Below are 23,907 nucleotides of genomic sequence, written 5' to 3'. Positions count from 1 at the left end.
ACAACTCATGTCCATGGCTAGGAAACTTAACCATCTTTGATTCAACGAGCTAGTCAAGTAGAGGCATACTAGTGACACTCTGTTTGTCTATGTATTCACACATGTACTAAGTTTCCGGTTAATACAATTCTAGCATGAATAATAAACATTTATCATGATATAAGGAAATATAAATAACAACTTTATTATTGCCTCTAGGGAATATTTCCTTTAGCTACATACGAGGAGGTACAATCCTCCATGATACCATCTTCTTGTCTTGCATGTAAGTCTTGTGAAATCCTCGTGTGATACCCCATGGGCCGTCCAAAGTGACCAAGGTGGGAACCGACAAGGAGTCCTCAGCCAAGCCCACTAGGCCAGGAACCTTCATGGTGAGAGGCACCTTAGCCAGGACATCGTCATATTGCTTAGCTAATTTTGCTAGATATTTGATGGTAGAACTATGACCTTGATTGGTTTTGGACCTCTAGTTGAAGTTGACATGTCTATCGATGATTGTAAGGACCTTCTGATTGAGTAATACAATGTACTCACCCGTAATAAAAATTGGACTTGCAACACATATGCATGACAAATATTGACATAAAACCAATCAGTCTCATAAAGGCTAGACAACTTTGCAGCAATAACCAATTCCCTGAAACTCGGCGTGATGGTGATATAAACCGTTGATAACATATAATTTTGAACAAAAGACATAATGCATGATATAACCTAAAAGTGGGGAATTCATGTCCCTTTAAAATGAGGGGAATGGGGGGAAGAGACAACCTGATCCTGGTTCTCAAGACTAATATGTTGTACTCCCTCCGTCCAAATATCCTTGTCGGTGAAATGGATAAAAATAGATGTATCTAGAACCAAAATACATCTAGATACATCAATTTATCCAACAAGTATTTTCAGATGGAGGGAGTATATAGGAATTTGTAAGAAGGTGAAGAGAGCCGGTGAACGTAGGGAAGACACAAATGTTTGTGTTCCAAACTTAATTTTAAGATAGCTAAGAGCATCCCCAACAGTCTTTTTATATTTGCACTCAATTGCTATTTTAGCTATCTTGACCAAAAAACTTCTCAAACAGCCATTGTATAAGTGGTCCCTCACCATTTTTTTTACAAAGCTTACTAAATCTGGCCTTTCACGTTGCATATTGCGGAATCCAAAGGCCATTTGCTAAATTTTAGCAAGCCTTTGTAAAAGTGGTCTTCATCTTTTGTCTCAATGACTAGTGGGCCTATGTGTGATGTGTACGCGTATGTGTGTTGTGCGCATGCTTGTGTGCTGCTTGTGTGCGTGTGTGTATATGTGTACGCGAGTTGTGCTAGTATATGTATACACATGTGCGTATGCTAGTGTGTGATGTGTCTATGACAAATTGTCCCCACATTTAATTGTGTGTTTTGTGCAAATATATAGCAATCCAATATGTACAAAGGCTATCAAAGGGCACCTACTGCTAGGGTTTCCAGTGCCTCCTGCCGGCGTCGCCGCCAGTCTGCCTCGTCTCCTGTGGTCTTATGACCATGGAGGCGGATCTCGGCCCTTGCCGACAGGAGGGATCCGTTTTTGTATGTTTTTCTGAATTTTATTAGAGTGTGTGTCCCGCTCAGAGAGATGAGATGGTGACGACTCTTTGAAGATAGAATAAGGTTCTTCCAGCCTAGCCCCCATCCCGGCGGTGCTTCTAGCGTCATTGGAGGGCGCATGGGGTTTTCCTCTGGCAGATCTCGTGGGATTCGGCCGGAGTTTGTCTTTGGTGGATCCAGTCTTCGTTCGTCTGTGTTCCTGTGTCCATATGTTGGATCCTTTTGATCTACGCTTTGCTTCATCAATGACAGTTGTTGTTCTGGTGCGCTGGTCCTTTAGGGCCTTAGCACGAATACTCCCCGACTGTCTACTACAATAAGGTTTGCCCGACTCCGGTGATGGATGGGTGATGACGGCGATGGGCCTTCAGCTCGCTCTATTGATTGTAATCGTCGCTAGGTGGTCTACAAACCTAGATGTAATTTTTACTTCTGGTGTTCTTTATATTAACTTCACAGTTGATGAATGGGCGCTGCTAGGCGTCATCCGACTTACGCGAGGCAAAACATCAACCACCCCGTGGGCCGTTGGATCAGGAGTTGTGTAGCCGTCAGATCATGCCAGTCATCCTGCTCCCGTAACCAGCCGCTTTTGCAGTCTTGCACGCCCCGCATCGCCAAGAAAAGAGAAGAAAATAACACCACATCAAGGAAGGGAAGAATGGCAGCACACAACACGTTTTCCTTGCAGCGCCCCGTAGATGCAAAGCTAGCTTCCGGGGGCGACGCTCTGCTGCAGGCGAGGCTCCAATGCTGCCACTCCCTGGCTGATGCTCACCTGATGATGTTTGCATGTGAGGCTTTGAGGCCGCCACTGTAACGCAACAGCAGTGAAGCTTCATTGCAGCAGGTATCCGCTGGTGCGGTGCCGCTGCCATGCCTCGACGGTGGTACTGCTTAGCAGCAGCTTATCCGCTAAAGAGCTATGCGGTACTGCTGCCACGCCTCAACAGCGATGCTGCTTTGCAGCAGGTGATCCGCTAAAGACCGGTTGTGTGCTGCCGCTGCCATGCCTCGACCGCGATGTTGCTTTGCAGTAGGTCGTCGCCGCACACACTGCTACCACGGACGGTGGTGCTGCCTTGTAGCAGTTGGTCCGCTGCAGACCGGTAGTGTTGTGCCGCTGCCACGCCTCGACGGCTGCCACGAGTGTTGCATTGCAGCAGGTAGTCCGCTACAAACCGGCGAGCGACAACAATGCTGTGTTGCCGCAGGTCATTCGGTGCATACCAGTGCCATGCGGCAGCCTGTGGTTGGCCAGCGTGTTTGACGGTGCCATCTGTTGCCGTCTAATGAAAATCTGCACCGACGGTGTTTTTATGTTGACGGCCGTACGGACGCCGTCGACATATATGCCATCCGCACTTTGCCATGTGCCCTGGACATCACAGAATATACGGCCATGTACTCTCTCTGTTTTGACAAATCCAGACTTTCTGCCACTTTCTCAGATTCTCCATGGTCAACTCATGTCCATCAACTAGCACTGATAGACCCAGTCACCAACTTGAATCCGGTACTTGTCAACACTACTTCAGCACCCCCTGCACAATTTGGCTAACCACATGTCTGACCACCAGTGCCTTGGTCTGTCGCTGTGTCCTGTGCTTACCGCACGCCTCGCCGCTATCACCGCGTCGAGCCTCTACTGTCCTGGTCGAGTCTCCCGGGTAGCTAGCCCACACTGCCTCAACCCCCACTGCAGAGAACCACCGATCATCACCGACCGATGTCGAGTATCACGTCTCCATCAGACCATTGTGCCCCAGTCCGATCCACGTATCTCTCGCTATCCCGCTGAAATAGGCTTCGGTTCTCCGATATCTTACACCGTAGCCCCTCCATCAGCACAAAGCATAGTCATCTATCAGACTCCAGCTCCACCTTCAATATGACTCCATGTAGTTGCGTCATGCTACCCCACGCCCTGTCGACTTCAAGCTCTCATGTGTACATTGCCTTGAATCAACCCCGCGCATTAGTCTTGTCGAAGTCGCACAAGCCCTCGGGCCTGCACCGCGTGTTTCCACGCCCCATAAGCTGGCCACCATCAGCATCACGCTCCTATGTCGTCGTCGCTGAAATCACCGCCGTCTTCTGCTTTGACCAACATCCATGTCAGTCCATCAGACAATCCAGTCTGACCCAGTCGAAATTATCCGACTGCAACCATGCTCCACCCTGCGTCGTGTCTGCCTGTACACATCTCCGTGCATTGCCTTGAGGCCCTGTGTATGCATGATCCTTGTCACGACACGGTCGAGACTCCTTCGAGCCTTATACGCATGTCGCCGTCGCCGCACACGTCCATCTTCATTGACTTGCATCCTGTCAATCTTTCATGGACCAGCGACTGCGCCTTTATATTTTGTGACATGCACTTCTACCATCCCGTACATTACATGTACGTGTTCCAAGAAAATAGAGCCAATTGGAGAATTCATCTAGTAGTCGGTGCACCCAAGATCAAAACATCATCCTTGCTCACGTGCAGCCCCAAAGGTTCTCCGTCCTTGCTTTTACTTTTCTTGCTTCCGATGGAAATCTACACGCACATATACGTGGCGCCTTTTTTCCGAAACAAATCTCGCTCAGCTCCCGCAGCGCCTACAACAACCACCTGCGTACAGCGCGCCTCCGCATATACCCGAGCGCCCGCCCAACCTTGCTACGGTCGTGCTCCTGGGCCTGGCAATGCGCCCACCAGCCCACCGCTCAGTTGAGCCCAACATGGCTTGTCGTGTGCTGCCCTGGACTGCCTCATCGAGCAATCCGCCTGCTGCTTTACGCGACAAGCCGCCGTTGCTGCTCGGATCCCTGTTACCGCACGCAACCATCCGATCTCGACGAAACCGGCCTCAGCCTCCAACCGATCGAGCCACCAGCGTCCTTGGCATGGCCCTGCTTCCCTTGGCGCACTCAGGCCCCAACTGGGCTGCATCGCCCTTGCCTGAGCCGTGGGCCACCGAAGCTCTGCCTAGCTACTTACCGCGCGTGGCACGCCCTCGGATTGGCCTCGTGTGTGCTAACTGTGCTGCTGTGCCACCTCCTGCAGCAATTCCACCTATGTCGCGGCCTTGCTATCGATCAAACTGACGGATCTGAACGTGCATGCTTCCGTGCGCGACACAGACTCCACCTTTCCCGATTGATCGAATAGATCTTCGTCGCCGCTGCTGTCCGCTAGGTCTACCTGCTGCTGGATGCATCTGGCGCAGCACCGCGTGCTTCCCATTGCTTCTCACACGAAACAGAACTCCCGTCGCCTCCATCGATCTTTTCCAGTCGAATGACTTGACTGCCAGCCGATTTTTCGACAAATTCTGCTCCACCTCTAAATCAACATCCGGAACCTCAAATCGAACCTTGCTCATGATACCACTTGTTAGAATAAATCTGAGGCACTCCGTCGATCTACCGAGGACCAAGCAATCACACAAGCACGACACCGGGATTTGTTAACGAGGTTCACCGATATGGCTACATCCCCGGGGCATGACTATGGGCGCTCCTCTCCATGACACCGCTACAATACCGCACCCCGGCCGCCAGGGCGGCGGTACACGCCGCCGGCTCCCCCGCGTGCCCGTGCTATTATGTTGGCATAGGTTACATCATGTGTCTACCCCGCTATATATGGGAGGTCTAGAATACAAGTGTCCTATTAGAATACAACTCCTACCCTGTCTACACATAGTACGATTCCAAGTCCAACTGTAACCTAACTTGTACAATAATATCCGACACAAGTCTAACAGCTGCCATGCCTCGACGGCGTGTGCTGCTTAGCAGCAGCTGATCCGCTAAAGAGCTATGCGGTACCGCTGCCACGCCTCAACGGCGATGCTGCTTTGCAGCAGGTGATCTGCTAAAGACCGGTTGTGCGGTGCCGCTGCCATGCCTCGACGGCGATGCTACTTTGCAGCAGGTCGTCGCCGCACACACTACCGCCACGAACGGTGGTGCTGCCTTGTAGCAGTTGGTCCGCTGCAGACCGGTAGTGTTGTGCCGCTGCCACGCCTCGACGGCTGCCACGAGTGTTGCATTGCAGCAGGTAGTCCGCTACAAACCGGCGAGCGACGACAATGCTGTGTTGCCGCAGGTCGTTCGGTGCATACCAGTGCCATGCGGCAGCCCGTGGTTGGCCAGCGTGTTTGATGGCGCCATCTGTTGCCGTCTGATGAAAATCTGCACGGACGATGTTTCTATGTTGACGGCCGTACGAACACCGTCGGCATATATGCTTTGCCGACGGCTTTTCTATGCCGACGGTCTGACACAAGTACACTAACGTTATCTATGCCGACGGTGGCCGTCGGCATAGACCTTGGCCGACGGCATAGGGTGTTAGTCCCGTAGTGGATGCCGCTGCCATGATTACTGACAGTGAGGGTGCTGCAGGGTGGAACGCACCAGGGTGCTACGAGCGGCCGGCCGTCCACAGCGTGGCACCTCTGCAAGGTGGTGTAGGACTGGATGGCGGCTACAATTAGGGAGGGGTTGCTGCGAGGCCTCTCGCCAGATTTGGAGGAGAAAAGAATTGCCGGCAAGATTCGTCGGGCCGAGAGAGAGAGGGAGAAAACGTCAACGCATGAGAATGTGCGGCTCCCTTCGCTCGCATTAGGATAACTGGATAAGGGAGAACGTGGAGCGGTGGCTGGCCCACTAGACGCGTGGCACGCGTGGCGCGCGGCTGATTTCTTCCCTAAATCAGTCGGGCAAAAGTAAGTGTTTTCCTTGATGAATAGAACGGGAGTTTTTCTCAAAAAAAAGGTACTAAAGCAAAAAAAATGTTGGATTGCTAAACCTTTTCTCTCTTTCTCTTTTATCATAAGTTTTTAGCAATCAAATATGCAAGGCTGTTAATGATGCTCTAAGATAGCAATGATCATGCAATCGTAGATTTGTGAGGTTCTAAAATTGTTTCAGGCGTCGTGTCCTGGGATGGTATGGATCGAAGTAACTCGGATGGGACTCTTTGTTTCTGCTATTCCATGTACGATCCATGGCCATCAGATTTAGCATCGACGGTAAGGATTGAGGGCATTCAGATGTCAGTGTTTCTTTTCTTTGCTCCTTATATTATCTGGCGGCTCGTTCTGGACGCAGGAACACAACCTAACGAAAGAAGATGGGAGTAAGGTCGAAGAGGAGAGCCAGAGCCCCAGCGACCGATCCGCCGTCCCGCCGCCACCGGAAGGACATGCAGCATGTGCATGGTCTTCCTTGGGAGTCGAAGTAGAGGGACTGGGCGGAGGTGCCCCGCGACGTCCTGTGGGTCATCCTGAGCCTGATCCCGCAGGCCGACATCCTCCGTGGCGCCGGGCGCACGTGCGCCTCGTGGCGGCGGCTGGCCGTCGACGAGCCGCTGCTGTGGCGGCACATCGACCTCGCTGCCGATGAAGACTCAGACTCGGACTCGGACTCGGACTCAGACTCAGACTCAGACCCAGACCCACAAGCAGGGCGGCAGGCGATGGCACGTGCCGCCGTGCGGCGGAGCGCCGGCTGCTGCGAGTCCTTCCGCGGCCCCGTCGACGGCAATTTCCTGCTCTACCTCGCTGAGTGGTACGCATGTGACGCGTTGATCGGTCCACATCTGGTCACATGTACACCTCCCCTGATCTGCCTATATCTTGATCTCTCTCCCGTGCGAACCCAACGGGTCGAACGGGCCCCTGACTCGCGCCCTAATCAGGGGCGCCCAACCAAACCATGGTTGGTGGGCCCCTGTGACCCGCGCTATATAAACAGAGGTGGGGGACGGGGCACGACTTACGAGGTGAATCGCTGCCATAATCCCCACCTACAATCCCTACCGATCTAGGGTAAGCGCGGTACTCACGGGAAGCACACCACCGCCGCCATCTCAGTCCACATCGCCGCTGTCATCACACCACCATGGCCGGCGCTGGATCGAGTTCATCCGCACCAGGAGAAGGTAGGTTACCGGATCTCCTAGCCCACTCCGATCTAAGGATCTATCAATGGTATCAGGTAGCCAGATCGGGCTAGAAGATTTTCGGTAAAAGTATACATCAAAGAAATAGAAAGAAAATCCCTCCCCCCAAAGAACCCTAGAAACCCTAGAAGGGCAAAGAAACCTAAAAGAAAAGTTGTGCCGCCGTCATGGCCGCACCTGTTCCTCTCGATCCCGAATCGCATCGGCACACCGATGATCCGGGACAAAGAACACTACCCCGCAAGGGGCAAAGGACACCACCACCGAACCGCTTGACGGCGGCGCGCTCTCCTTCGGGAGCTCGCGCGCACCAGCAAGGGGGACGGGGGAGGCGCCGCTGTATCAAACAAAGGAGCAGAGCAGGGCTCTGTTTTGGCGTGCTGCTCTCTCTCTCTCACACTGGCTTCGGAAGGAAGAAAAAAAAAGGGGGGGAGGGAGAAGAGCTCGCGGGGACCGGTGGCTTTCAGCCCCGTCTCCGGCAGCCGGCGGCCTCCCCTGGTGCCGCGGCGCGATGGCCCGACTCGTGCTCGAGAGAGGCTGAGCGGCGCGCGAGGAGAAAGGGGAGCGAACGGATTAGGTTTTGTCCCGAATGCCGCGATGGGTCGGTTTTGTTCGAGCGCAATGAGCGTGTGTTCGTCCGATCAAATCTGACGCCCCAGATCGAAACCCTAGCTGGTTGCGGGCCAATGGGCCGAATGCAGAGGCGAGGCCAGCTTGGGCTGCGCTAGACCGAGGCCGCCAGCAGCGGGCGCTGCCGCGCGCTCTGGGCCAAGGCCAGCAGCCGCAGGCGCTGCCACGCGAGCTGGGCCGAGGCCGATAGCCACGGGCGCTGCCGCACGAGCTGGGCCTAGGCCGACAGCCGCGGGCGCTGCCGCGCGAGCTGGGCCGAGGCCGACAGCCGCGGGCGCTGCCGTGCGGGCTGGGCCGTGGCCGGCTGTGCTGCAGAGTTATTCTCTGTCATTTTTTTATACAGTTTTATTCAACAGTACAGAAAAAGAAAAAGTCAAAGAAATGTTTCTAAAAAGTTCATGATTTTTTATTCGGTGAAATAAAAGTTTCTGTAAAAAGTAAAAAGTTTGTGAATTTTTATTCACATTTTTTTCCCGCTGCGTAAATAATTATTTGTGCTCTTTTTAAAAGAAAATAAAAGTTTAGATAGAATTATGTTTTTAAGAGCATGTTAAAGTAATTATTGAAATGATATGATTATGTTATTTTTTATGACCAACGTTATTAATAACATGATCATGTTCTATTATTGAAATTTAGAGGTGCATTTATTTCTAATATTTTGCCCAACGGTAATATGGATTTAATTGCATAGACAATTTTATGTTTTAATTTCACCAACGTTAGATTATTGCATATGATTGTTTTATTGATGTCACTTAAATTGTGATTTCAGGAGGCTTTCACTTGATGAGTTGCCTAAAAGAAGTTCCGACACTCAGAGGTGACAACCACACTAAGTGGAGGAAGAAAGTTGAACTGGCATTTGTTTGTGCTGATCTTGACTGGGTTGTGGAGAAACCACAGCCGGTCAGACCCACAGAGCCAGTAAGAGAGGCCACTGATGATGATGCTGCATGGGCTAAAAAGAAGGGGGACTATGCTCTTTTGGAGCAGTCCTACCTAATAGATAACCAAAAGTGGGTCAATGCAAACAAAAAGTGCATGGCATTTATAAAGAATACAATTGAGAGCGCCATTGTGGGCTCCATTGCAAAGTGCACTTCCGCAGGCGAGTTGCTTACAAAGATAAAGAGCCAGTTCACTGGCTCTTCAAAGATCTATGCCACCTAAATGTTAGAGCAACTGGTGACAGAACGCTACACAGGTGGTAGTCATGGAATAAGAGAGCACATCCTCAGGATGAGTAATATGGCAGCAAAGCTCAAGCCCATGGATGCGGATCTGGAGATCAAACCAGCGCTCTTGGTCCACCTGGTCATGGCTTCACTGCCACAGGAGTTTGCAACTTTTGTTGTAAACTATAATATGTCACCTGGAACATGGGACATTGAAAAGACAATAGCAATGTGTGTCCAAGAAGAGGACAGACTCAAAGCCGCACATGGTGGTTCACTCAACTATGTGAAGGATTACAACAGAAAGAACTACAATCAAAACAACAAAAGTTTTCCTTCAAAGAATGGAAAAGCCCCCTATCAGCATCAGCATCAGCAACAGCATTTCTCAGTGGACAAAGACACGTGTCTCCACTGCAAGAAGAAAGGGCATTACAAGAAAGACTGTGGTGCTTGGCTGAAGTCAGTCATGGCAAAAAGAGGTAACAATATAGTTTCATTTGTAAATGAATCCTTGTATACACAGTTTTCAAAATCCACTTGGTGGATTGATTCAGGAGCAACTGTTCATGTTGCAAATTCTTTACAGGGATTCCATTCGACGCGAACTACGCTAAGAAGCGAAAGACGCATTGAAGTGGCAAACGGAGTTGAAGCAGAAGTTGAAGCTGTCGGTGACATCTGCTTGGAGTTAGCTGGCGGATTCAATCTTCTACTTAGAGATGTTTTATTTGTTCCATCATGTCATAGAAACTTAATTAGTGTTTCTTGTTTGGACAAAGATGATTATGAATGTCATTTTGGACATGGCAAGTGTGCCATTTGGTATAATAATGCTTATGTGGGTGATGCTTTACTACATGATGAGCTTTATTTGTTATCACTTCGTGAAAAAGTTTATTCCGTTTGCAATGTGAAAGAAAATGTTTCCGTGTCGAATAAAGAGCAAAAGAAAAGAAAAAGAACATTCGACTCATTGAAATTATGGCACTGTCGCTTGGGCCATATTTCGAAGGGGAGAATAGAAAGATTAGTCAAAAGTGAAATTCTTCCTCCGTTAGAATTTCCAGACTTAGAACAATGCATAGATTGCGTTAAAGGAAAGTACGTAAAACAAATCAAAAAAGGTGCAATCCATAGCACAGGCACACTAGAAATCATCCACACTGATATTTGTGGACCATTTCCGGTGAAAAGTGTGGATGGATATGACTCGTTCATAACATTCACAGATGATTACTCTCGCTATGGATATATTTATCCAATCAAAGAAAGATCTGAACGGTTGGATAAATTTAAAATATTCAAAGCCGAAGTTGAAAATCAGCATGATAAAAGAATAAAGATAGTTAGGTCCGACCATGGGGGAGAGTACTACGGTTGGCACACTCCATATGGCCAAGTCCCTGGACCTTTTGCAAAGTTCTTGCAGGAGACTGGCATAGTTGCCCAGTATTCAATGCCGGGCGAACCTCGGCAAAATGGAGTAGCTGAAAGGCGCAACCGTACACTTATGGATATGGTGCGCAGCATGATGAGTTATTCCAACTTGCCATTGGGATTATGGATGGAGGCGCTTAAAACCGCCATTCACATTCTCAATAGAGTACCAAGCAAGTCGGTGCCCAAAACACCGTACGAGCTATGGACAAGAAGGGTGCCATCCCTACAACACTTTAGGGTGTGGGGGTGCCCTGCTGAGGCCAAAATGTTTAATCCAAACATTGGAAAGTTAGATCCCAAAACAGTGAGTTGCCACTTCATTGGCTATCCAGACAGATCAAAGGGTTTTCGTTTCTACTGCCCAGACAGATATACAAAGTTTGTAGAAACGAGACATGCAGTCTTCTTAGAGGACAAAATGGTGAGGGGGAGCTTGGTAGCTCGGAAAATTGATCTTGAGGAGAAGAGGGTGCATGCACCTAATCCGATGATTCAGGAGCCATTTTTCTCACTACCAGTTGTAACTCCACCCATGACAACTATGGGGGCAGACCCGGAACCTGTCCGTCGGGAGCTGACTGAACCCGTTGTTGAGCATGAAAGGGAGGTGCGGCAGCAAATTTTAGAAGAAGTGCCAGAAGTTGAGGCACAGAATGTGCCAGAAAGTGAGGCCCTTAGAAGGTCTACAAGACCAAGAAAGTCAGCTATTTCTACTGACTTTAAAGTTTATAACACAGAAATGGTTCATATGAAAAAAGATCCCACCTCATATGAAGAAGCCATGAGAAGCCCTCATTCATCGATGTGGATGAAGGCAATGGAAGACGAGATGAAGTCAATGAGTTCCAAAGATGTTTGGTACTTAGAGGAAATTCCTAAAGGAGCCAAATCAGTAGGCTGCAAATGGGTCTACAAAATTAAGTATGACTCTAAAGGGAATATAGAAAAATATAAAGCACGACTCGTGGCAAGAGGATTTACACAAAGAGAAGGGATAGATTACAAAGAGACATTTTCTCCGGTCTCATGTAAGGATTCCTTCAGAATCATAATGGCATTAGTTGCTCATTTTGATTTAGAGTTACATCAAATGAATGTAAAGACGGCATTTCTCAACGGAGATTTAAAGGAAAATGTCTACATGAAACAGCCCAAGGGTTTTATCATGGAAGGCAAGGAAAATATGGGATGCCGCCTAAAGAAATCCATTTATGGATTAAAGCAAGCCTCTAGGCAGTGGTATTTAAAGTTTAATCAAACGATTAAAAGTTTTGGATTTAAAGAAAATATTGAGGATAACTGCATTTATGCAAAGTTTAAAAATGGGAAATATATTTTCCTAATCTTGTATGTGGATGACATTCTGCTTGCTAGCAGTGATGTTAGTCTACTACAAGAAACAAAGTTCTTATCCTCGAATTTTGACATAACAGATCTTGCTGAAGCATCATATGTTTTGGGCATAGAAATTCACCGAGATAGAAACAATGGAGTCTTAGGACTATCGCAGAAAGCATATTTGGAGAAGGTTCTTAAAAAGTATAATATGCATGCGAGTAAAGCCACACCTGCTCCTATAGTTAAGGGCGATAGTTTTGGGAAATTCCAATGTCCCAAAAACCAGTACGAGATCGATCAAATGAAAGGAGTACCATATGCTTCGGCAATTGGCAGCTTGCAGTATGCACAAGTGTGCACTCGCCCTGACTTAGCCTTTATCACCGGGGTACTCGGTAGATATCAAGAGAATCCAGGCATAGAGCACTGGAAGATGGTAAAGAAAGCATTGTGTTATGCGCAAGGCACGAAGGACTACATGCTAACATACAGGAGATCTGATTCCCTAGAGATAAAAGGGTATTCAGACGCAGATTTTGCGGGGGACAAAGATGATAGAAAATCCACGTCAGGATACGTATTCACCCTCGCTAGGGGAGCTATTTCGTGGAAAAGCTTCAAACAGTCGACAGTTGCATCATCCACGATGTATGCAGAATTCATAGCATGCTTCGAAGTCACGGGGCAGGCGATATGGCTAAAGAAAATTATACCCGACTTGAAAGTGGTAGATTGTATTCACAAACCACTAAAGATGTACTGCGACAATCAGCCCGTGGTATTTTACGCTCACAACAACAAGTCGAGTAATGCTGCCAAAACAATAGAGATAAAGTATTATGTTGTGAAAGATAAAATCCAGGATCAAACTATAAGTCTCGAGCATATAAAGACAAAAGATATGCTTGCGGATCCGCTAACGAAAGCCTTACCACCCAATGTGTTCAAGGAACACTTAGCCGGCATGGGTTTAAGGGAAAGCCTTATGATTCCTGGATAGGCCCAAAAGGAACAGAATTTGTTTCTGAACAAAACGTATGTTGTAGCTGAATGATTTTATCGGCAATTGAGCTGTGACCATGAAACATGCTCTATGTACCAATATGTGATGAAACAAATAAACTAGAAAGTATAAAGTTAAAAGTAAAGTTGAGATCAAGGGGGAGAATGTTAGGTTGATCTCTCTCCCGTTCGAACCCAACGGGTCGAACGGGCCCCTGACTCGCGCCCTGATCGGGGGCGCCCAACCAAACCATGGTTGGTGGGCCCCTGTGACCCGCGCTATATAAACAGAGGTGGGGGCCGGGGCACGACTTACGAGGCGAGTCGCTGCCACAATCCCCACCTACAATCCGTACCGATCTAGGGTAAGCGCGGTGCTCACGGGAAGCACACCACCGCCGCCATCTCAGTCCACATCGCCGCTGTCACCACACCACCATGGCCGGCGCTGGATCGAGTTCATCCGCACCAGGAGAAGGTAGGTTACCGGATCTCCTAGCCCACTCCGATCTAAGGATCTATCAATCTGGTCACATGTACACCTCCCCTGATTTGCTTATATCTTGATTACTGCAGGGCGCCATCGTTGGGGAGCCTCCACGTGACGTGCCGGTACGACATGCTCAGCCAGAGCTTCATCTCGATGGTGGCGAAAAGGCTCCCTCTGCTGGAGCAGCTCGTGCTTTCCGGCGGCCTGATCGAGCAGGCCTCGTTGGCCGCTCTCGTCGACAACTGGCCACGCCTCCGGCTGCTCCACGCCCGCGGCTGCCACACCATGAGGGCAATTGACAAAACGCTGCGAAGGAGGCTGGAGGATAGGATCAAGGATCTCCGGCTGCCACACCCAGCAAGGTATGTTCAAGGGCGGTTCCATATCGTCCATAGTACTCGGACAGTCGGACGGGATGTTTTCGCCGGTCAGTCAGGCCCTGAACTTAAGCCCTACTTACGGGTTCAGCGACGATGTTGATTTTTCGATCAAAATCAACCGGCTACCTCGAGTCCTCGACCACATCAGTCGTTGTTTAGTTTCACACAACGCCACTACGTTCCAGCTGCTTCGCCGTTCCCCGTCAATTTGTTATGATACAATATGATAGTTATCCGCCCAAATTCGACTCTATTTAACGCCCACTATTGTGATGGTCCCATCGTAGTCCGCCTGTTATCTACGCCATACTTTTTCATGTTGTAATCTTGTGGTTCAAATCAGAGTTTTTATTTATGCAGCAACCATTTTTGTATGCATCAATACACTTAATGCAGAAATACTTACTAATGAATTAAATAAACTATCAATCCCACATACTTTAGGACAATATAAAGTTGATCACTTCCCATGCCCTCTCAGCGATTTGGCCATCAAATCACGCGTACTGGTCGCTTTTGGCCGCACATGCATATCTAATCACATACCCCATCTATTCCATAATATAAAAAGATGAATATTTTTATATTATAAAACGGAGGAAGTAATTAACTACTGATTCGATCGGCTGTCTTGGGAAGCTATTCTCATATAAAAGTCGGTCACGCTGGTTAATTGGGTCTGTTTTTTTTTTGACCTGTAATTGGGTCTGTTACCACACAGAACCCAGAGTGACCATCCCACACACCGCCCTCTCGATGAGCCTGCCGGAAAACCTAGGTACATGGCCGCTGTCATTGTCAACACTGAGATGGAGAGATAGAGAGATTGTGAGAGGCGATGGCAACCGCAGAGAGATTGGCTTGGACCCCTCCCTCTCTCACTCTGCATCATGGCTAGGCGGCCGTACAAAACTCTCCCTGGTCTCTCCTCAACCTTCACGCCGCAACAGGTTTGTACATCCTCAGAGCATCTCCAGCCGTTGGCCCCCTATGGGGCGCCTAAAATCGCTGCCTGGGGGATCCGGCGCAAAAAATGGGCCTGGGTGGGTTGGTCCCCAGCCGCCGTCCCCAGGTGCGTTCAAAAAATGAAAAAAATATAACAAATTTAGCCAAAGTTCGGCGAAGTTCGGCTTAAACAATACAAATTTCGGCGTATATTAGACATGTTCGCGGATTTTCATTACATGCATAGTAAACTAATCAAAAAAAAACTTGCTGAACGCCGAGTAGTCGGCGTCGTCGCCGCCGTCGTCGGCCTTCTCCTCTTTGACGCGGGCGCCCCTGCTGGACCCCTCCCCGGCGTCGCCATCGTCGAGCTCCCCTCCTCTTTGGCGGTGGTGGCGCGTCGTCGTCGTTGATGTCGTCGATGATGACGGCCCCTCCTTCGTCGCAGCCTCGGCGGCGCTGCGCGAAACGCCGCAGGGCGGCACACTGGCGCTCCCTCGCCATCTTCAGGGAGTCCTGGCGTGCCCATTCAAGGGCCGCGTCATCATCGAGCTCGACCTCGCTGTGCTCTTCACCGGCGCCAGCCCCGGCTCCGTCTTCACCGGCGCCAGCCCCGGCTCCGTCTTTGGCTTGACGAAGCGCGGAGGAGGAGCCGACGAGGAGGCGCGTCGGCCGCCCTCGTTGATGACGATGCCGGCACTGCGAGTGCGCCGGCCGAGCGGCGTCTCCGCCGCGGGCTCGGCCTTGACGCCGAGCAGCATTGGAGTGCCGGAGGAGTGGGAGGAGGAGCACGAGGAGAAGGAGGAGGAGGAGGAGGCGCCGAACCTCCTTGGCGCCCATTGCCCGTCGCGTCGGCGGTGCGCCGGGGCGCCCGCCCTCGCCGGGGGGTATGCCAACGGCGGGTTTTTGCCGCCCTCGAGGTGCGTCAGCACGCCCTCAAGGGTGCGGTCGGGGGCACCCCACCACAGGTGGCGCCCTTCGCTGTTCTTCAGGCCGCCGACCACCGGCGCGCCGTTGGTGGACGCCAGCCGCTGCTGTTGACGTCGCTCGAAGTACGCCGCCCAAGCCGCGTGGTTGTCGGCGGCGTACTGGGGGAGGGAGAGCTGGGCATCGGTGAGGGAGGCCCTCACGACCTCGACCTCGTCGGCGAAGTACGAGGGTTTGGCCACGGCGTCGGGCAACGGGGGAATGGGCACTCCCCCGTTGCTGAGCCTCCAGCCCGTCGGCCCGGCGCGCATGTCCGGCGGCACCGGGATGTTCGCTTGGAACAGGAGCCACGACTCCTGTTCGCGGAGCGAGCGGCGGCCGAAGCCGTTGGCCGCCGCCTCGTCGCCGGGGAAGCGTTCGGCCATCGGGAAAGGGGAGGGAGATGGAGGGGGCTGGGCGGCGGCTCACGGGAGAGGGAGGGCTGGGGGAGAGCTCGGTGACGGCGCTCGGGAGAGGTAGCGCTCACCAGAGGCGAGCGAGGCCATGTATAGCCGGGCCGCGCCTGTGTGTACGCGTCCGAGGGAGGGGAGGCGTCGGCGCACCGTCCCGTGACGTGCCGCCCGTGAGGAATGAATGGCAAAGCTGACCGGCGGCAACCTTGCCATTGATTCCCCGCGGAAAACCGAGGCGTCGGAGAAGATGAGGCGAGCGGTGTCGCTGACGCAGCTGGCCCGCGGCTCTTTCGCGCCAAAAACGGTTCGCCTGGCGCCCCTGAACGTCCCCCAGCGCGCCGGGTTCGGGTTGGGCCCGCCGGCACCAATTTCGGCCCGAGCCGGCGAAAAATGGGCCCTTGGGGACGCGACTGGATCGATTTTTTTACGCCGGCGGCCGAAAAGTCGCCTAGGGAGCCTTGTTGGGAACGCGGCAGGAGATGGTCTCATGGTGCAGGGGGGCGTCGGGTGAGTGCTGCGCTCACTTTCGCCACCATGTGGTTGGAGCTCATGGGGTTCACGCGCTAGGGGACCAGCGTCATCACCAACCTCAACCTGCTGGCCAGAGCGGTTTAGATACAGTACTTTGTGGGTTCATCAGAGATCCCATGTCGTGGAGATTCCCCAACGACGGTATGGTCAAGGTGGCGCTAGTGAGCACAATGTCAACCATCTCGTCCGCTGATGTCCTGCTGCTCAAACTACCCACCGACCCATCGGCGGGGACCGCTTTACAACGCTGCCTTCACCGTCCTGGGCTTTGTCATGCCCTGGTGCCCCTAGACAACCAACAGGCGAGTGATAACGGTTTTACGACGTTTGAATCTTAGCATGCAACAATGATCCACTTACTAACTCACGCCATTGTGATGTTAAAATCTTGCATATAGGAATTTGCAAGAAGATGAAGAGAGGATGTTCACGTACGGAAGATACAAATGTTCTTTTTACAATAATATAATGGGCCAATACCAACGCCATGGTCACAGGTGCATGGATTTAGCTTGGTTCTTTCTTTTCTTTCAGGGAAATTCAGCTTGGTTCTAGAGTTGCTTCATGCCTCGATCGTGTCACTCGTCTTGATGCAAGCGTACGTACCTGGGATGGTTTGGCCGAAAGTAAACTCGCATGTGACGTTTCCTTTGCTACCATGACCTGTTGGCCGTTAGGTTTAGCGTCGATGGTCAGAATTGAGTGCTATGAGATGTGCACGCTTCTTTACACTATATTTTACGAGATTCAAAAAATAGTGCTTCCTTAGAGCATCTACAGCCACATATAGCAAATTTGGCCCGCAAAAAAAAAAAACGACCGCGGACGCGCCCGGTCTGGACACACCTCAAATTTCACTTGTTGACATCTCATACTCGATTCTTATATCCATACAAAAACATGCAAAAGAAATAGAACCTACGTATTCGTCGATCCTAGCTACTCCTCGTCGGAGATCACGACGATCTCCGTGCCCGGTTCCGGTAGCATGGGCGGCAGCTGCAGCTCTGGCTCCTCCGGCTGCTCCGCTCCGGCCTCCTCTGCCTCTATCTCCGCGTCGAGCTCGGCGAAGAGCGCGTCGGACTCCGCCTGCTCCCGCCGGAGGAACGCTCGGTTGGCCTCCACATAGGCCTCATCCTGGATGGACTCCTGGATGGCCTGCTGCTCGGCCATCTTGTCGGACTGGGCGACGGCGAACTCCGCCTCCGCCTACTCCATGTTGAAGACCGGCACCTGCTGGTCCAGCTCCTCCGCCTCCTCCACCTCCATCAGAGTCATCACCTCCTCCACCTCCATCGGAGCCATCTCCTCCTCCTCTTCCCCTAGCTGCTCCTCCTCCTCCTCAGGCTCCGGCGAGTCCAGAGGCAGCCCGACAGCAATGCGGGCGGCGCGTGCGGCTTCCCTCGCCCGGATGTGCAGGGGGATCACGTAGCGGCGCTCTGGCGTCAGCATGGGATAGTATGTGATCTTGCTCCGGACCATGGCGGAGCGTCGGAGCATGGGCAGAGCGCCGGAGCGGGAAAGGGAGGAGCTAGATGGGTTCGGACTAGCAGCGCGGAGAGGGGGGTGGGTTAGGGTTGCGGGACGCCGGCCAGCTTAAATAGCCGGATTTTGTCTTGGCGAGCACGGCGTTCACACCGCGGCGACGGACGCAGCGTCCGTCGGACCGCCGGGTTTTCGGCCGTTTCTGTCTGGGGCCACGCCGTCATGCAGACGTGGCGGGCATGCCCGGGCGCACGCAGGCGCCCCATATCTGCCCCATATTTGGGCTGGATATGGGGGATGCCGATCAGCTCGGACATTTGAGTCATGTTTGAGGCGTCCGTCTGGATTAAAAAAACATGACCGGTCAGTGACCAGTCGGCTCGCCCGGCACAAAGTCATTTTGCACGGTTGGGTCACGTACCGACAGATCTGAGGCCGTCCACTTTTTCTGAGATTCGTGAAATGGTATGGCCCACCTAGATGTATACCACTAGTATATTTCTTGTATCTTTATTTTTAGTCAAAACAGTGACAACATACTGGACCCCAAAGTATACCTTTTATCACGGACGGTACGCATGCAAGACTCTCCTCTCACTTTACCCGCGGAACAAATCCATAGACTTCATTTCCTCTTAGACAATTTTAATCAACCATATCTTTTGAACTATAGACTTGTTTTTCAAACTTTTCATATATTTGGACTCCTGGCGTCAAGAACTTTAAAACTAGATCAATTTTGGATATATTTCAAACATATTTAATTTTCGACATTTCGTGAAATAAATCCATTTCACTAGAAAAATCTGAAACTAACATTTTTCACATAAACGCATTAAACCCGAATATGAAACTCAAATATCAACTTGTGAAACTAATTATTTGGAAGTGTGTAACATTATTATTTCAAAAGAGTAAAATAAGTTATTTCACAACTGTGCAATTGAAATAGATGTCATTTTCGTGAAAGAAGCTACCTACTGAAAGTGAAAAAAAATGTGAAATTAAAATCTCAACTTGTGAAATTGAAAATTATGAAAGGTGTAACGATTTACTTCAAAAGAGGGAATATTGTGAAATAGAAATATGTGTACTTTTTGTGAAACAAGCTAGTGCAAAGTGAAATGTAGGTTCTGAAAGTGAAAAGAAAATGTGAAACTGAATATCAACTTCTGAAACTGAAAATTTTGAAATGTGTAACGGCTTATTTTAAAAGAGCGAGATATGCTTTTTCAATATTGTGAAATTGAAATAGGTGCAATTTTTGTGAAACAAGTTAGTGCAAAGTGACATGTAGGTTCTGGAAGTGCAAAGAAATGTGAAATTGAATGTCAACTTATGAAATTGAAAATTTTGAAATGTGTAACAGTTTGTTTTAAAAGAGCTAAATATGCTTTTTCGATAATGTGAAATTGAAATAGCTGTGATTTTTGGGAAACAAACCAGTGAAAAGTGAAATGTAGGTTCTGAAAGTAAAAAAGCAATATGGAACTGTAATGTCAACTTATGAAATTGATTATTTCAAAATCTGTAACATCTTTTTCAAGAGTGAAATATGTTATTCGAAAATTGTGGAACTGAAATATATGCCATGTTTGTTAAATGCGGCTTTCGAAAGTGACAATAATGTAAAACTGAAATGTCAACTTGTGAAACTGATTAGTTGGAAATGTGTAACTGTTTATTTCAAATGAGTGAAACATGTTATTTTAAAAGTATGAAATTAAAATAGATGTGATTTTTGTGAAACAAGCCAATGAAAAGTGAAATGTGGGTTCTAAAAATGAAAATTATATGTAACTGAAATGTTAACTTATGAAAATGATTATTTAAAAATGTGTAATAGTTTATTTCAAAAGAGAGAAATATGTTATTCGAAAAATGTGGAGTTGAAATAGATATTATTTTTGTGAAACAAGCTTATGAAAAGTGAAATGTGGGTTCTGAAAATGAAAACACTATGAAACCAAAATGTCATCTTACGAAACTAATTATTTTTTAAATGTGTAAAAATTTATTTGAGAATAGTGAAATATTTTTTTTCAAAAATGTGATATTGAAATAGATATGATTTATGTGAAATATGTTTCATGAATTTCAAATTGATTTAAAATGTATCCAAAATCGATCTTGTTTTAAAGGTTTTTGCGACAGAAGTTCAAATATATAAAAAGTATTGGAATTGGAATTTTGGTTTATGAGATATGAATGATTTAAGTTACTAAAGGTGAAATAAATGGATGAATTAGTTTGGCAGACTAAAAGCTGACTCTAATGGGACCTCGCGTACCGTGTTGACATGTTTAGTAGCGGTGAGGTACCGGAACCGCTCAATTTTACTTTTCAGTTCGTCCGGACATATAAGATGGGTTTGAAAGGCCCGGTTGTAGACGCTCTTACATTAATAGGCTCCGCTCGATCTACCTGGAGACACAAACCTAACCAGAGAAGACGAGATGGGAATAAGGTCGAGGAGGAGAGCTAGAGCGCCAGCAGCCGATCCGCCGTCCCGCCGCCGCCGCAGGAAGGACGTGCAGCATGTGCGTGGCCTTCCTTGGGAGGCGGAGCGGAGGGACTGGGCGGCGCTGCCCCGCGACGTCCTGTGGATCATCCTGAGCCTGGTCCCGCAAGCCGACGTCCTCCACGGCGCGGGCCGCGCGTGCGTCTCGTGGCGGCGGCTGGCCCTCGACGAGTCGCTGCTGTGGCGGCACATCGACCTCGCCGCCGACGAGGACTCGGGCTCAGACTCAGACCCACTGGCGGGCTGGCAGGTGATGGCGCGCACCGCCGTGCGGCGCAGCGGCGGCCGCTGCGAGTCCTTCCGCGGCCGCGTCAGCAGCACCTTCCTGCTCTTCCTCGCCCGCACGTACGCCGATCGATCCATCCATCCAAATCGTCTCACGTATGGTATACACCTCTCCTAAACCCGAGATCCCGACTGATAATCTGCCTGTTTCTTATCAACAGGGCGCCATTGCTGCGGAGCCTCCACGTGACGTGCCGGTACGACATTGTCAGCAGGCACTTCATCCATGCGGTGGCGAAGCAGCTCCCTCTGCTGGAGCAGCTCGTGCTGTCGGGCGGCAGGATCGAGCGAGCCTCGTTGGCCGCTCTCGTCAAGCACTGGCCGCGCCTCCGGCTGCTCCACGCCGGCGGCTGTCACACCTGGAGCCCGATTGACAAGAGTTTGCGGGAGAGGCTTGAGGGTAGGATCGAGGATCTCCGACTTCCATACAGCCGCACCGTAGGGCGTTATCTCGGTCCTATCGCTAGTGCTCGGACGGGACGTTTGCGCGTGTCAGTCAGGCCCTGAACTGCATACATGAATATAACTGAAGTTCAGTTACCTCAAGTCTTATTTACCGGTTCAGCGACAAGGCCACACACCTGTTGATTTCCTCGACCGTTCCCCTTCTCTTACGGTAGTACTATCGGGTCCGACTATGTCACATCTAGATGTGAGATAATACATCACATCTAACTATGATATCGGCCCACGTCAGCGGATAAATAAGGCAGCACCATTGTATTCTTTGTTTGTTTTGTTTTGTTTTGTTTTCGTACTTTTTTTGTTTGTTGTACACGAAAAAGTCACGCATCCACTGTGCCGCAACTCGGACAGAAAATATCGGACCCCAGTTACGAGTTGACGGTGGACTTGCAATTGGGACAAAAAAAGTCGGGCCCGAGTTGCAAGTTGGGGATGGACTTGCAACCGGGAGAAAAAGAAGGCCGGACCCCAGATCCTATTTGGCGCCTTAAGTGCCAATCGGGCGCATACCCCCCTGCCTTCCTTCGCTACTAACGGGCCTGGCCCAACCTGGGACCTTCAACATCGAGGAACAATGTAATTACCATTGCACCAGCTCTCCCACTGTACTCTTTTACATATTTTTCCTGCCTTTATTCTTCCATCTTTCCTTGTTCCCTTTTTCCAAAGTTTATTTTTCAAATTCGAGAATTCTTCTTTTCTTCATGTTTTTTCTGCAAAATGGATGAACATTTTTTGTTCAAATTCAATGACCTTTTTCCATTTTTGATGAACTTTTTTCAAAGTCGACAAACTTTTTTTCGAATTTGATGAACTTTTTCAAATCCGATGATTTTTTTTAGAATTTGATGAACTTTTTTCAAATTCGATGAACTTTTTTCAAATCTGATGAACTTTTTTTCAATTCTGGTGAACTTTTTTAAAATTCGGTGAACTTTTTCAAAACCGATGAACTTTTTTCAAAGTCGATGAACTTTTTTTGAATTCGATGAAATTTTTTCAAATCCGATAAACTTTTTTTAGAATTCGGTGAACTTTTTTCAAATCTGATGAACTTTTTTCAATTTTGGTGAACTGTTTTCAAAACCGATGAACTTTTTTCAATTTTAATGATTTTTTTGAAAATTCGATGAACTTTTTGTCAAAATTGATGAACTATTTTTCTAAAAACTGTAGTACATACTGTAGTAAACCGGTTGAGTTTTTCTAAGAAAATCAGTACCTAATGTAGTAGTTTTTGGCGAGAGAAAGAAAATGATCGAGCTGGGACCAGCGATCGAGCGGGAGCCAACGAAGGGAAGCGAAGAGGGAGCGATGGTGTAATGGGCCGGCCCAGAAGGAGGCGCGTGCGGGCGCCACGATCGCTTGCTGACTGGAGGGTGGGTTGCAACTTAGACAAAAAAAAGGTTGGACGCCAGTTGCGAGTCAAGCATGAACTTGCAACTGAAAAAAAGGTCGAACCCCAGTTGCGAGTCGAGGGTGGACTTGCAACTGGGACAAAAAAGGTCGCGCTCCACTTACGAGTTGAGGATGGACTTGCAACTAGGACAAAAAAATGTTAGACCCAGTTGCAAGTCGAGGGTGTATTTACAACTGTAACAAAAAAGGTCGGACGCCCAGTTGCGAGTCAAGAGTGGACTTGCAAATGAGACAAAAAAGGTTGGACCCAGTTGCGAGTCGACGATAGACCTGCAACTGGGACAAAATGTTGACCCAGTCATGAGTCAAGGTTGGAAAAAGGTCGAGTCCAATTGTGAGTCGATGATGGACTTACAATCAGGACAAAAAAAAGTCGTAGCTCAGTTGCGAGTCAGGATGGACTTGCAATTGTGACTAAAAAAGGCCAGGCTCCAATTGTAAGTTGAGGGTGAACTTGCAACCGGGACAATAAAAAGTTGGGCCTTAGTTGCAAGTGATGGTGGACTTAAAACTAGGACCTAAAAATGTTTCAGGCCCCATCTACATTTCTATGATGGACTTGCAACTGAAGCCAAAAAATGTCAAAGTCCTGTTGCGATTCAAGGATGAGATTACAACTATGACAAAAGAAGGTCGGGTCCGAGTTGCAAGTTAAAGGTAGGCTTGCAACTTGGAAAATAAAAAGACATCCCATGTTTGATGGTGGATAGTCAACTAACAACAATGAAGAAATCATGAATTAAAAAAATAAAAGGAAAAAAAGTAAAAAAATAACAAATAACAAATCATGAATTTAAAAAGTTTACGAATTTGAAACAAATAAAATAAAAAAGAAGAAAAGGGAAAGAAGAAACAAAAAGGA

General features: G+C 49.2%; 1 protein-coding gene and 1 pseudogene across 1 annotated transcript; both read left to right on the top strand.

Annotated features, from left to right (window-relative positions):
• Positions 1-6,723: 6,723 nt before the first annotated feature.
• LOC123157686 (uncharacterized) lies at positions 6,724-14,748 on the top strand (annotated as a pseudogene).
• Positions 14,749-20,766: 6,018 nt separating this feature from the next.
• Positions 20,767-21,853, top strand: LOC123155521 (putative F-box/LRR-repeat protein 9). The gene is made up of 2 exons (XM_044573682.1): positions 20,767-21,221; positions 21,323-21,853. The coding sequence occupies exons 1-2, from the start codon at positions 20,812-20,814 to the stop codon at positions 21,666-21,668; spliced, it is 756 nt and encodes a 251-aa protein (XP_044429617.1). The 5' UTR covers positions 20,767-20,811; the 3' UTR covers positions 21,669-21,853.
• The last annotated feature ends 2,054 nt before the right edge of the window (positions 21,854-23,907 follow it).

This window comes from Triticum aestivum, chromosome 7B, assembly GCF_018294505.1.
Source record: "Triticum aestivum cultivar Chinese Spring chromosome 7B, IWGSC CS RefSeq v2.1, whole genome shotgun sequence".
Classification (NCBI taxonomy): domain Eukaryota; kingdom Viridiplantae; phylum Streptophyta; class Magnoliopsida; order Poales; family Poaceae; genus Triticum; species Triticum aestivum.
This window is presented reverse-complemented; position numbering and strand designations above follow the sequence as displayed.

What these genes read in the sequence shown, in the direction of transcription:
- LOC123155521 (XM_044573682.1), top strand. Translation starts at nt 20,812, where the DNA reads ATGGGAATAAGGTCGAGGAGGAGAGCTAGAGCGCCAGCAGCCGATCCG. An exon ending in CTGCTCTTCCTCGCCCGCAC is followed by an intron (nt 21,222 to 21,322) that starts GTACGCCGATCG and finishes TCTTATCAACAG; the next exon opens with GGCGCCATTGCTGCGGAGCC.